Source organism: Trichoderma reesei (assembly GCF_000167675.1).
Source record: "Trichoderma reesei QM6a unplaced genomic scaffold TRIREscaffold_6, whole genome shotgun sequence".
NCBI lineage: Eukaryota > Fungi > Ascomycota > Sordariomycetes > Hypocreales > Hypocreaceae > Trichoderma > Trichoderma reesei.
Window position 1 is genome coordinate 1,108,532 of NW_006711153.1, and position 13,925 is coordinate 1,122,456.

Here is a 13,925-nt window from a genome sequence, read left to right on the forward strand (position 1 = left end):
GAGGCTGAAGCAGTTGATTTCCGCAGCTGGTATCCTTCGCTAGCACAAAGTATAACCTGAAAGCCTCAAAGTCCAAATTGAGCACCATACCGTTCTTTACTTGATATAGTGGCAATAAGATACTGACTCGGCACTGTAACTGCCCTGCTTCAGCCTTGGGCAAAAGGCAGCAGTTCGATGTAATCCGTAGGTCGACAATGATTTGTCCGCAGGGCAGGGAGATTCGACGTCTGCCTGATCTCTCAGTCAGAGCCTCTCACCGCCTCGCGATGAAAGCTGCCGACTCGGATATATGTCCTTCGAACAATGGGTTTCTTTGTCAGAATCGACTCTTTAGTCTCGGAAAGCCCTGAAAAGGGAGTTCGGGGCGTCTCCGTCTCGCAATTTCCCTGAGCATGCCATTCGAAACCACGGCAATGATCAAGTGTATGTTTGATGCTGCTAACGAAGAAAAGATGCTGGTGGATGGTGGAGGATGAGTGAATGGAAAGACCAAAGCCGGGACGAGGAACAATGGCAACAACCACGCCTTGCTCACCGCCCGCCAGGAAGTGTCTAATCAAGGACCCAGCCTTGTCTGCATGACCAAAGTTTTGGAAAGGCCTGATCGAGGGATGGATTATACCAAGATGGATACCTCATCAGTCTTCGAAACAGCCATCAGCATCAGGATAGCAAGGCGCCCATGGAGCACCGTCAGATGAGCGGTTCAAGGCTCCTCATCAGTCTCGAAAAAATATCCGCACTAGCTATCAAAGGGACTCAACAACAACAACAACAACAACAACACAACCCAACTGTCTACTACAGAGATGCTCGTCTTTCCTCATCATCCGTGTCCTGCCTCCCAACGCCGACGTCAAGTCGGTCGCCTCCCATCCTACGCCGTACTCGAGTATCAACAGATCGTCCGCCACCTCGCCAAAACAACCTCCATCAACTGGTTATCAGAAGCCCTTGTTCCTATCCGTGGGGAACAGCTGATGGAGCACCGGTCCAGACTCACAAAGGATCCTTTACTGAGCCATGTCACATGCAAAATATGCCACTCCCAAATATGTCGCTCACAGTCACTTTCTAAAAACCCACATAAAGGCCAGTTTCACGCTGCGTTGATTCGGCAGTGAGCCGCGTTTCTGTTACAGATAGACGAGACTAGACGACATGTATTTCTGTCTGAGCCATGAATTGCTCGCATCCTCGCTCAACGTTGAAAGGGTATCCCGTCAAATGAAAAGGGTATTGCAAACGCAATGGGTAGTCTGGGACAAGGCAAGCGCAGATACTGTGGGCGAACAGTGCCCGGAGATAGGTGATACTCTTGAAATCGCGAAATGAAAAGGGGAAAAAGAAAAACATCTTTAGAAGCCATTTACCGTCTGGAGAACCCCCCTTTCTCCTCAACACTACGCTTGGGCAGCACCAATCCCAGGGTGGTGTCCCGATTATCGTGTTTGTCCTCCCGAGCAGTCAAATGTCGAGTGAATAGCCCATCAGTACCGATACATGGGTTCCTTGCTATTCTTTGGAGGAGACGAATAAAGGTCCTCGTCGTCTGAAACTTGGTAGTCGGGCTGCGGGTTGTGTGTCGAGTAATCCTCGGAAGCAACGCCGGACCCAGCAGTGCCGTGTGTGGACGAACCGTCTCGGTGGCTGTTCATCCCAAAGCCTGGGTGGAAGGGCTCGTCTCCGGGAACCGCGAGCTGGCCATTGGGGCTCGGACCAGAGGGTTGCGGATCACGAAATGGATCCTCCTGCAACGGTTCTGGCTCAAGTGGTGGCGCCCTGCCCCGGCCCGGGTCCGACTGCTGGCCAGCGTTCGGTGGAGGATGGAAAGGAGAGCTGTACATGTCCGTGTCCTTGCCCTTTCCATTACCACTCGGGACATGGGAGAAGGGCGCGGGGCTGGAGGTGGACGATGACGGCCCGGCAGCGGGGGCCTGCCATCCCTGAGCGCCATTGGGGCCGCCTGAGCCGTGGGGGGATTGTCGCTCAGGGGCAGGCGACGGGTTCTCGGATCGCTCGTTGAGGCCCAGCTGTTTCCGGGCGCTGAGCACGGCGCGCTGATGCTGGCTGAGCGCAGTCTGCAGCTGCTCGTTGGTGTCGATGAGGCTCTCCATGGTATCGTTGTCCGGCGCGGGATCCGTGGACGACATGTACCCTTGGATGCTCCTGGCGGCACTCAGACAGCGGTTGGCAAACTCCCTGACAAGATCGTTTTCGAGCAGCTCCACGGGCGGCGAGTTCATGACGAGCTGTTCCAGCAGCTTAGCCGAGGACCGCGCTTCCTCCAACCTGCTGGTCAGCTCGACGGGCTCAGGCAGTCGGTGATTGCTATGGTGCCTGGAGAAGTAGTTCTGCGAGTGTCCATTGTAGGACTGGGGCGTTGAGGACTGCGCAGGGCGCTGGGGCAGTGTAGGTGCTCGACCCTATCGCCTGTTGTGTTAGCAAGCCGTGGTTCGTCTCCGCGTTCGGGCTGCCAGCGCTGTGAGGGAACCTACTCCATGCTGCTTGATCGCCTTCTCCTTCTCCTCTTGCCACATGGTAATGATGAGGGTCAGGTTCACATCGTAGAACTTGGAGCGCTCAAAGTCATCGAGCGTGTCCATGAGGATCTGGCGCACGCTGTTGTCCTTTGTGCTCTTGAGCAAGGCCCGAGCCGTATCTACAAACTTGGTGTCGAAGTTTCTGGTGAAGGTCTCGCCCGGGTTGTCGGCCAGTATCCGCATCAGCATAATGGCGTTGTACTGCCATGACGGCCGCGACGAGTAGTCTTTGGCCAGGTATTTACGGATGATGCGCGCGCATTCGGCGGCGGCAGTGGGCGAGGACTCGGCCGCATCGACAATCGGCGGGAGGAAGAGCACTTCCTCGCTCTGCACGAGAAAAGACACAATGCATCTGTTAGTAAAATGTCGCTCGGCGGCTTGCCGCTCCCTTGAGGAGGGGGAGGCCACGTACCTTTGCGGTTCCTCCAGATTCGCAGAATGCTTTCTAAAGAGGCTCAGTTAGCCCAAAGGCGCGCGCCATCACCCGTCGAGGCTGCTGCGCCGTCGACAGGGCAAGGGACAGACAACATACCACGCTGTTGTGAGCTGTCACTTCGGGTGTCTCTCCTGGTGTTGTCGCAGCTGAACGATCGGGGCTGCCTATCGCTGAAGACGCAAGGGAGGAAATTAATCGTTAGCCTTAGGCAGCTCCGGCAGGTCTCTTAGGGTCGAGAGAAAGACGCAGAGGGCAGCGCATCGCCGTCTCGGCGCCCATCGAGTGCTATGCGAGCTTGGGTCGAGGGAAACCAAAGAGAGCACGTAGCACGTACCTGTCCTCTTCCTGATGCTCCCCAGCATTTTGTTCACAGAGAGGCCCTTCATCGACTTCATCTTGAGACGTCTGATTCCTATCTGGTGCCCTGGGTCGAGATCGCGAAGCACAGACAACCGGCCGAGGTCGAAGCGCGTTGGGCGCCTTTTGCGGGGCACGAAGAGGAAGAGAGTAGTAGTAGACGCAGAAGCAGAGGACGAGGGAGCTGATATCACAAGCAGGAGGCTATTTTGCCTGCTTCATTCGAATCAAGGGCTGCAGAGGTGGCCAGCAGATAGTGCCCATATGTGTAAGTCAAGTTGTCGAGGAGACAGGAAACATGCAGACGGAGGCGGGAGATTGGAGGAGTTTGACGATTTCTGGGGGTGTGAGGCGAGGTTTCTCGGTGGTTGCAGTATTGAGCTTGTTTAGGCTGGGGGGGGTTGCATGGAAGTCTGTACATAGTAGTACTACCTTACCTAGGCTGTAACCTGGTAGGCAGTAATAGGCTGCAGCGTGTGACAGGTGAGCTGCTGTGCTGTGTCTCCAGCTCGCACTACCCTCTGAATGGATGGATGTACCACTGGAAGCCCGAGATGACTCGTTCGTTCCTCATGAGGAACGGGAGTGGCTTGAACGCCTCCATGTACAAGTACTGTTGCTTCCCGGCCCAGAGCCTCGGAGATATCATTGATGCATTCATGCAGAGATCTGGACCAATGGGCCGGGGCTCTCGTTTGCTGTTATGTCCGTCTCACCCTGTGTTTGATTTTCGCATCATTGTTTGCTACTGATTTCCCCCACAAGACGCGGTTTCGTTTTAAACCGTCCCGTCTCGAATCCTTCAGGCTGCCTGTTCCTCTGACCTGCCCCCTCCCCCCCTGTAGCTGCCTGGTCCTGTCTCAGAGGGGAGTGGAGGTCCTAGTAGTAGAATTAGTACTTTTCTTCAACAAGCCCAACGATGACTGGAGATGCGGCTTGACGTCGTTTCCGGTGGTTTGCTGAAGAAAAAGAAAAGAAAAAATCGGGGTAGGGCCATTGACGACCCTTGAACTTGGTGGCACCAGCCGCGTAACATCAATGTGAGGCATCCACCAATGGCCGAGCAAGGGTCCAGTAGGTGCTTGGCGCAGCGTCGAACGTATTCCGTGAGCTCCGGCTTGGCCCTGCTGGTTATGCTATAAGAGTTGCTGTCTGCTAGGAGGTAGGTATGAAGTAATATTAGATACTACTACCTGCTATTACCACTACTACCTCTCTACAACCTAACCCCCAGCTGCTGACGGGAGGCTGATCGCCAGCATCACGGCATCCCAGTGTGAGAATCGAATCGATCGACCTGACGACTGGATCTGCGTAATGACTGCGGCGCAGCTGGATTTCCTGGGGCACCCCCATCGATCTAGTCCTTCGATACTTGGCTGCGCTAGGCTAGGAGCGTCATTCCCAGGTACCGGGCCGATGGACAGCTCCTCACGGATTCATTCTTAACCCTCTTCTAGTTGTCAGTCTGAAGTGATGGATTACATGCTTGTCAGTTACCGATAGCGCAAGTGCTTTTCACAGCATGATGGGCAATATAACAATCGTCAAAATCTCATCTGAGTGATGATGTAGGAGATGAAGAAGGGGATGGATGACGATTAATCTTCAATTGAGGTACTACCTACCTATGTGTCGAAACCTCCCCAGTTTAGTGGTGTCTGCTACCTGACTTCATGGCACCCACGAGCTTTGACAGCAGTAAGGTTGCGGAGAGAACGTCTGAGTGGCTTTTAGTCTCACCTCTCCCCAGCACATTGGCAGCGATGTGACCGCTGAAGAGAAGAGACAAGTAGAAGGAAAGCCACCGGCAGCCCGATATGGCTGCTTCCAAGCCATCGCCTTCGTCCGTTCCCTTGGCATTGACCGTGGAGGCCGCCATGTGCCATCTCGAAGCAATCAGGTCTGCACAGCCTCACAGTCTGCGTAATCAAGAACTGCTTGCTCCCCGGTATTGTACGTGTGCACATGTAGATCAAGATGGAAAGAAGCCCGTTCGCCTCGGCCTGTCGCCAGTAGAATGATAACACTAGACAGACTGGGTTGTTGTTTCGTAAGTGATACCTCACGCATGTCATTTCCAGTCCTTCTCTATGTACTGTAGTCATGACAGTCTTTAAGTGGACACCGACAATCGAACACAGACGGGCCCCGTGTGCTGAATAGTTCCTCATGACCCAACTGTCAAGCGGGCTTAGAAACGCTGTTCTTCAAAGCTCTGCTGGCTGAGCACCCTTGTAGATTCATGGACCAGGCAGTCGCAGTGTGTAAAAGTAGGGCAGCCTTTGTTGGCTCCAGGCCACTTCTCCCATGGGGCGAAGCGCAAGCAAGGGAGAGAGTGAGGAGGATATCACTGTCTCGTGAGTGCCATGCTTCCATCATGCTTCTTCATTCGTCATCCTCCTCGTCATCAGAAAGGTCTTCCACAATGAGATTGCCAGACTTGCCAATCGCTTCCAGCAACGTCGCGCTTGTGCTCGGCTCGTACACCACACGCGGAATCGTGGACGCTATCCGGAACTCGTACTTGTGCTCGTAGCCATCTGGCTTTTCCACCTTTTCCTCCTCCAGGGTCTCCCCGCGTAAGATGTCTTGGCACTCCACAAAGGCGTACAGCTCTTCGACGGGGGCGTCTTGCGGGAACCGCCGGACGATTCTCTCTCCCCCGAGATCTTCGGGCATCTTGAGAGCAATCCGCACAACCTTTCTGTCGCTTGCCGGGGGCTCGGGAAGGATCCTGGGAGCCCTCCATGACTTCCACTGGCGGCGTTTCTCAGCCCGCTCAGCAGCTGCTCTGGCCTCCTCCGCAGCGCGCTTCTCCGCCGCCGCCGCGGCTGCAGCAGCCTCCCTCCTCTCTCGCGCGCGCTCCCTGTCGATAGCCAACGATCGTTCATAGGCTGAATCTTGCTGGTCGCGTAGACTGCGAGCCAGCTCCTGCGAAGCCCTTTCGGCTCGTACCCTGTCCAGGTCGGAGCCGTACTTCTCCATGGCTGCTTGCAGTTCCGACAGGTATGTGGAAGCAGGCATGGGGCCCACCAATCGCTTGACAATGCCCATGCGAGTGCTGCCCTCCTTCGGGGTCAGGCACACCAGAGCCGAGAAGGGAAACTTTGTGCAAGCATACTCGACAGATGCTTGGTACGCCTCTGAATCCAGAACATTACCGCCCCAGAGTATGATGTTGTTGGCTGGGTCGTTCAAAAACTCGACAACCTCCGGGGCCAGCAGTGTGTCCCTGATGAATGGGCCGGTATCGTCGTGCTCGGGCGACAAGAGCAGGACAAGGAGAAACTTGAGGTCCTTCTTGGCCAGGTCGTGGGCCTGTGCTATGCCGCCCTCGAAGAATGACAGGCCATTCGCTCCATACTCCTCTTCAAACTCCCGCCGGAACCTGGCTGCCGCATCACGCGGCATCAGCATCCGGCGACCGCTCGGGCTTCGAATTCCCGTAGAGATTCCCGTCGTGACGGTCCGCGGCCGCAAGGAGGCAGGCAAGAACGCCAGGATGTAGCCAATCGTGCGCAGGAGGGTCGAGGCCACACGCCAGCCCCAGCTGAAGGGCGTCAGCAGGAGGCCAAGAACCCATGGCGTCCGGTGAACCACGGGCGGAGCGGGCACGATCCGGGGAGCGACGTCGGTTCGGTTTCGCCGGCTCGCGGCAGTTGGTCGGTCTGGCGCCTCCAGAAAGCTCTCCTGCAGGTTCTCGTGGCGTGCGGTTGAGCGTGGAGCTTCCTGGGCGGCCAATGCCTCGGCTACAGGGTCGGCTGTCTCGCCGTCGAAGAACTTGGTGATGGCGATCTGGAGGTTGCCGCGGGCGGTTAGTGACGTTGATGAGCGATCGAGTTGCTCGAGGTCAAGGAGAAGCATGATTCAATAAGAGACAACTCGCAGCTTCAACCGTACCTGCACGTTCCATTGCGATCGTGTCAGCAGCGGAATGGCATCCTTTGCTTCTTGGTTTGTGAGTTGCATATACTGCTGCAGGGCGTCTTGCTGGCTTGGTGACAGCTGTCCCGTATCGTCTGCCGTGTCGGCCATCGTCGGCAAGTACCTCGGTCGACGGACGGAAACGGGAGGCTAGGGGTAGTTGAAAAACTTTAGAATGCTCATGTATCTTCCATATATTTTTTCGTCTTTTCTTTTTTGCACAGAGCAACACAATGGGCTGGTGATTTTGTGGTGATGGTCAGCGGTTGTTTGTTCGGTAGGTAGGTAGTTGTAAGATGCAACGAGCTTGAGGTGAGGTAATCCGATGTCGATAAGGGACCTCGGTGGTACTAGAGCTCCACGGCCTTCACTGGCAGCAGTACCTTAGGTAGTATTAGCGGGCTTATCAAGCCTGTCAAGCCTGCCAGCCAGTGCCTGCAGGTGCGTCAGGCTGCATTACCTCATCGCCATAGCGGAGCCCAACAACTCGCCATAAGGTACATCTGGTCGTCAGTGAATTTGCATCACAAAGCAAGGTATCTGATGTGTTATGAGGTACCTCCGTAGGTATTGATGAGTTCCACTCATTGATGCATGGAGATGCAGCAAGTCGGCTTCCCGTTTTTGGTGGTGAATTATTGGTGGTGTCTCCTTCCTTTTCCTTCCGGTTCCCATCATGCTTCACCGATCGCTCTGCTCAAGGTACCTTGCTTCTACCTGCAGAGGTCGTGTAGCGCGTTCATTGGTATAGGTATAGGTACCTTTTACCAGGTAGGACCTGCGTTGCAGACGCTGATTACCTAATTGGCCGTCCGCAGCTCCCATGGTATCAGAGATGCATTCGCTGTTTAGGCACTCTTCAAGTCGCCTGAATGGTTCAATGATTGACTGTAACAGTTTGATTCTAATGTCACGCATATGATATACAATTTTCATTGAGACTTATCTAGAAGAAGATATGCCTTCTGCTTGCTCAAACGTCGGCTGCGTTGCACGGCGACCTGCAAGCCTTCAGATCCAACAGGGTAAGGTATAGAGAGATGCAATGTGACCCTCGATAATTTATGCAGACTCTGCCTGTCAAAGGTTTTCCTGATCTCATGACAGGAGAAGGCTGCAAATAAAGGTATCGTGCATTAGAGGGCACTTGCTCAGTAAGATACATACCAAGTAGAGTAGGTTACCTATTCAGACAGACTATACAGGTAAACCTGCGTTTGCCAGCCTTGCCGGACAAGTGCTGGCATGTTCCCTGGGCTCCCTGCTCGGCTCAACTCCGGCTAGCAGCGTCGTCTGACGTCCGCCATAGTCCCAAGATGGCGGCGCTCTCTCCCCACTCGTCCAGAGACACCAACTCGACCCGCGGCGACTGAGGCGCGGCTGTTCGTCACCAACTTCTCGCTTCCAGCCATTTCCTGCCCCAGCCGGGCGTAGAGTTACTTTCACCTCCGTCCATGGGCGCGACGCCGCCCCGATCAATTGAGCCATGGGAGACGATTGTCGCCATCCAGTATGTTGGTAAACAAAAGCACAACCAGCCCAGAGCCGCTCCGATCCTTCCTCGTCCCTACATTACCAAGGTGTTTACCTACCAATCTACGAACTTACCTGCCTGCATAATCCTCTCCGTCTTCGTCTCCCGTCCTTGCTCGTCTTCCTTCGCTATCCCCAGCTTCCGCCTTCTATGTCTCTGTGTCGCTCTGATCTTGCTCTTGCTTCCAACGAATCCTCGCACCTTTGCAAACACTGCGCACTCGCTACCTACCCAGTCACCGACTCGTTCTCGCCGTTTCCTGCGCTCTCTACAAAAGCCGAAATCGCAAGCTGATTCCACCACCAGAAGTCGTAAATCCGGCCCAGGGGACGGCACCGATACTCTCTTCTGGAGACAAAACTGATCACCAATGGCGACATCGCGATACCAGACCGCCGAGATGCGGCGCCAGGTCGGCTCTCCAAGGCCCAAGACGCGAGGTGGGTTCCTCCCGACCGCATCGCAATGCCATCGCCAAACCGGCCCCGACTAACTTGGCATCGCTGCAGACACAAAAGATACACTCTGCCGCAATGTCGTTATATACGGCCATTGCCGCTACCAAGAGCAAGGGTGTGCCTTCTCGCACGACCCCAACAAGGGAAACTCGAATTCGCACCAGCAAGACAGGTAGGTTGTTGATATCCAGTATTCATCAATCGCAGCGCAGGAGAGCAACAGGACGTCCATCACCTTCAGCTCGGCGGAGGAGGCTGTTACACAAACGCACATACCCGGCGCTGTTTCACCGTGCTCAGCGTGGTCGATGCCAATATCCGATACCGCCTGCTTCTGGATTCACATGATATGCCTGAAGCTAACCATATACTTCTGCCGCTACAGCTCGAAGAAGGCTCTCAATGTCGAGTCGCCATCCTTCACACCGTCGACTCTCCAGACAACAAACTCAACCAACAAGAAACCAACCTTCTCCTCGCAAGCTGTTACAGCCCCCTCCTTCACTCCCCGTGGCTTAGGAGGTGAGAAAGACTGGCATACATCCCCATCAAGACTACTCAGTACTAAATCACTCATCACATATAGCTGCCACGCCATCTACCCTGCCTGATTCGGAGGCACAAGTGTTCAATCCCGCCGCTATCCGGGAATTCACACCAGGTTTTGATCTCAGTTCATCCACTGTAGGATTGCTCTCTTGTTGTCACCATGCGACCCCGACTGACATCTTTACAGACTACACCAGCAAACGGCACATCGCAAGATGGAACCGTCGGCTACGATGTGTTCAACATGCCAAGCCAAAACTTGGCTACTACACCGTTCAACCCCTATGCAGAGGATCACAGTGCCATCACCGGCGCGCCATCGACATACTTCCAACCCCAAAACGCCTTTACGGCGCCATTGCAACCTTTGCAGCACCATCTCTACGCCCCGATAGGGCCCTACCGAGAAGACTTGATGCCGTACCATCGTCTCACTCACGACTTTTTTGTGCCAGAAAAGCTGCGAGAGGAGCTGCAGAAGAAGTCGGAAGCGGCCATGCAGGTATTGCCCAATTCCCAACTGCCCCAGCTGGACAGCTACCATTCCCTGGTGCCTCTGGACACGACACACCGCAAGAATGCAAACACCTTTGGGTACCCCAGCTGGGTGTACAAGGCCACATCCTCCAAGAATGGGAACCTTTATTGCCTGCGGAGATTGGAGGGGTTCCGCCTGACAAACGAGCATGCTATTCGATCCGTCAAGGAGTGGAAGCGAGTTGAGAATGCCAACGTTGTCAGGATCCACGATGCCTTCACCACTCGAGCGTTTGGAGACAGCTCCCTCATCTTCGTGCAGGACTACCATCCCCTCTCCAAGACGCTGGCCGAGGTGCATCTCACGCCAAGCGCGGCGCACGCAGGCACCGGCCGTTTCCAGCCCAAGACGCCCATTGCCGAGTCGGTGTTGTGGGGGTACATTACCCAGATTGCCAGCGGCCTCAAGTCGATTCACAGCAACAACCTGGCGGCGCGCTGTCTCGACCCCAGCAAGATTATCCTGACCGACAAGAACCGGATCCGCCTCAGCGCGTGTTCCGTGCTAGACGTAGTCCAATTCGACATCCGACGACCTATCCAAGACCTGCAGCAAGACGACCTGCAGCAGTTTGGCCGCACCATGCTCTGCCTCGCCACCAGCACGCCCCCCCAGCAGCTCACCAACGTGAGCGCGGCCATGGAACAGATGAACAGGACCTATTCTCCGGAAATGAGGGATACCATCACGTGGCTGCTCACGCCGCCCGCTCCTCACAAGTCGATTGATGAGTTCATTCAAGGGATAGCAACCCACATCGTGTCGGCTTTCGACCAGAGCCAGCACAGGGCAGATACACTCAATTCCGAGCTGTTCCGTGAGCTGGAGAACGGGCGGATCGCCAGGCTCCTGATGAAGCTCGGCACCATCAACGAGCGCCAAGAGTTTGAAAACGACAGAGCTTGGTCGGAAAATGGGGAGCGATATATGCTGAAGCTGTTTAGAGATTATGTCTTCCACCAGGTGGACAGCAACGGTAACCCCGTCATCGACGTGGGACACATGCTCCGGTGCCTCAACAAGCTCGACGCTGGCATCGACGAGAGAATATGCTTGACCAGCAGAGACGAGCAGACCAGCTTTGTCGTCAGCTACAAGGAGCTGAAGAAGCAGCTGCTCAGCGCTTTTAACGAATTGATGAAGGCGGCCAAGCCAGGCAGAAGCTTCTAGGGGAGGAGGCCCAGCCACGGCGCAAGAGAGGCGGAAAGAGCGCGGCAGAAGAATAAGAAGAAGAAGAAGAAGAAGAAGAAGAAGAGACGAGGAACAACCCATCAACGGTATCCGGCAAGCCTGATTGTGGTCAAGCAAAGCAAAGAGAGAGAAAGAAACCAGTCGAACGGCCGGAAGAAGAAGAGAAGCAATGGCTTTGTGGGAGACACTGGGCAAGAGAGTTGATGGGCTTGTGCGATACTGACAGACTTGGTCCTGCAGCAATGCAGCCGTCTGCGCCGGTGCCGAAGACTGTTTTTGAAATGTTTTGCTATTTCTGTTTTGTCTGGATTCTGTATGAGTGTGAGAAGGGAACGGGAGGATAGAAGACGGGAATACTAGGTATGAGAGGGAGATGTGAGAGTCTTCTTGAGGGGAGGGGGGAAAGAGGGCAAGTGACTTGGGTCACCCAGGGGGGGAGGTCGAAGAAGCGAAGACAGAAGCCAGCCGCGTATACATAGGTACTCGAGTAACAGCCTACATACTCGAGTAATAGCGCCCCTAAAAAAACCCATATACTTATTCACAATCAACATGCACCTTGATTCGCAAATGTGACCCGGATCACGACTCGATTCGGAGCTAGGAAGCACGTGTTACGATTTGGCGAGAAGATGTATTCTGGTAAGTTGTGGAGAGCTTTTATTTTCTGCAAGTTACCAAATCCCGACGCCCAGCATTACATATAACTCAGAAGCTGTTTTTCGCATCATTGTGGCCAAGATGTGACATCTGATGTGACATCTGATGTGTTCCCCCCAATAGCTACCTCGTACATGTCTCTCTTATCTCCAAAGCGCGCCTCTACCCTGATAATGCCACAAAGCGTTGGCCCCATGCTCACGGGGGATGCCAGCGTCTATCTCAATGCTATTTCCCTCTCCCGCCCGGAAGATGGGAGGCGTCCATGACCGAATCAATAATCACCAACCGTAGATATGCCGTGCCAAATCGACTAGGTTCGATGTGTCCCGGGTTTTCCGCAAAGGAACGGATAGGACCGAGTTGAGGCGCGGCCCGATCCTATCCCTTGTGCCATTGTGAATCGTGTTTTCCCTTCAATTGTCTCATATTCAGACCTTTCCAATGAATATGGTCCAGCTATTGCACGCCAAACGACCCTTTAAGTCTTCTTTCTGGCGTCTTCTCCATTTGTGGGGGGTTTTGCCTCCTTAGTCCTCTTCAGGCTGGGCAAAAGGATTGGCAATCTCTTCGCTGCCGTCGGCGGGGCTGATGAGGACGAGGAGCGTGCCTCGGACGACAACGAGACCAAGGGACCGGGATGACTCGTTGCCTTCGTCGTCTGTTGTGGGTTGCACACGTCATGTTAGAAGAGAACCCGCGATTTACGAAGAGAAGAGGGTGGTAGTTATGGGTGCTGACCTCGGAGTGTCTCCTGGACTTGGTCGAGGACCAGGTTCATGAGGGCGTCGTAGCCTTTCAGAGTGCCGCGGACTGCGCGTCAAGAACGTTGGTCAGCTAGATCTGCCACAAACCACTGCCACTGCGGCCCATGACGTCTCCATCGAACGTCTCCTTGTTGCTAAGGGAAGGGCCCTACCTTCACGGCCGCCGTTGAACTTGACGATGATCTCCTTGTCCATGTACTTGGCCAGGTCCAGGATGTTCTCCTTCTTGGGCCGCTCACCCTGGGCGTTGGACGAGCCTCCGCGACCGCCGGCTGCTGCTCCCCGGCCGCGATGGGCGCCTCGGTCGCCGCCGCCGCGGCCGCCTCTGTGCGAAGGTCTATCGGACATGATGGCCGCTGCGCATTGGCCTGCTGCACTCGTCTGCGGACTCTGTTGGGGGACGGGACTGTGGCCGGATTGGTGGAAGGAGGCTGGTTATTGTCGAGCGGCGTCGTGTGCTCGGGTGGGCATGAATGGAAGCTGGTGGTGTTGCTTTGGGTGAGTGAAGCTGCGTGAGGTCAGGTTAGGTATTATCGGATGCATGACGGGTGGGATTTTGGAGGGAGAGAACAAGTGGGCGGAGGGGTTGAGCCCATTTGGGACTAGGCGCATTTCTGGGTACAGTGATAATACAAGTCCTATGAGCCCGGAAGCAACTGCATCTCTTTTCCCATATTCTTTCTTTCCTCCTCCTCAGCGGAGCAAACCTACTAGTACCTTATGTTGCTGACGATCCAAGTACTAGAGTGCCCCACCGGAAGATGGCCACCACCCTAAGATGGCCACGTTATCGAAAATACAACAACACCAAACCAACTATCTTCTTTCCAACATTGTGCAGCCAATTTTCATCGTATCGTATTAAAAATACCATCATGAGAAGCCCTAAGACTGACAGAGAGTAATTAATTCTAGAGGGACTACACTAAGTCCGCGAGGGAAGCTTAGTCATGAAGGCC

The 13,925-nt window shown here is 54.7% G+C and overlaps 4 protein-coding genes across 4 annotated transcripts; 1 reads left to right on the forward strand and 3 right to left on the reverse strand.

The window, feature by feature from the left end:
- Positions 1-1,493: 1,493 nt before the first annotated feature.
- Positions 1,494-2,994, reverse strand: TRIREDRAFT_59434 (uncharacterized protein; the record flags this gene model as incomplete). The annotated part of the gene is made up of 3 exons (XM_006964274.1): positions 1,494-2,429; positions 2,502-2,876; positions 2,962-2,994. Coding segments are annotated over 3 exons (1,344 nt in total), but the record flags the coding sequence as incomplete, so codon positions are not given.
- Positions 2,995-5,730: 2,736 nt separating this feature from the next.
- TRIREDRAFT_59705 (uncharacterized protein) lies at positions 5,731-7,380 on the reverse strand (the record flags this gene model as incomplete). Its single annotated transcript, XM_006964275.1, has 2 exons — positions 5,731-7,140; positions 7,246-7,380. The coding sequence occupies 2 exons, from the start codon at positions 7,378-7,380 to the stop codon at positions 5,731-5,733; spliced, it is 1,545 nt and encodes a 514-aa protein (XP_006964337.1).
- Positions 7,381-9,173: 1,793 nt separating this feature from the next.
- On the forward strand, positions 9,174-11,518 carry TRIREDRAFT_76875 (uncharacterized protein; the record flags this gene model as incomplete). Its single annotated transcript, XM_006964123.1, has 5 exons — positions 9,174-9,243; positions 9,313-9,433; positions 9,647-9,783; positions 9,848-9,945; positions 9,998-11,518. The coding sequence occupies 5 exons, from the start codon at positions 9,174-9,176 to the stop codon at positions 11,516-11,518; spliced, it is 1,947 nt and encodes a 648-aa protein (XP_006964185.1).
- A 1,220-nt stretch (positions 11,519-12,738) lies between these two features.
- TRIREDRAFT_34149 (uncharacterized protein) lies at positions 12,739-13,224 on the reverse strand (the record flags this gene model as incomplete). The annotated part of the gene is made up of 3 exons (XM_006963980.1): positions 12,739-12,860; positions 12,941-13,012; positions 13,119-13,224. Coding segments are annotated over 3 exons (300 nt in total), but the record flags the coding sequence as incomplete, so codon positions are not given.
- Between the last annotated feature and the right edge of the window lie 701 nt (positions 13,225-13,925).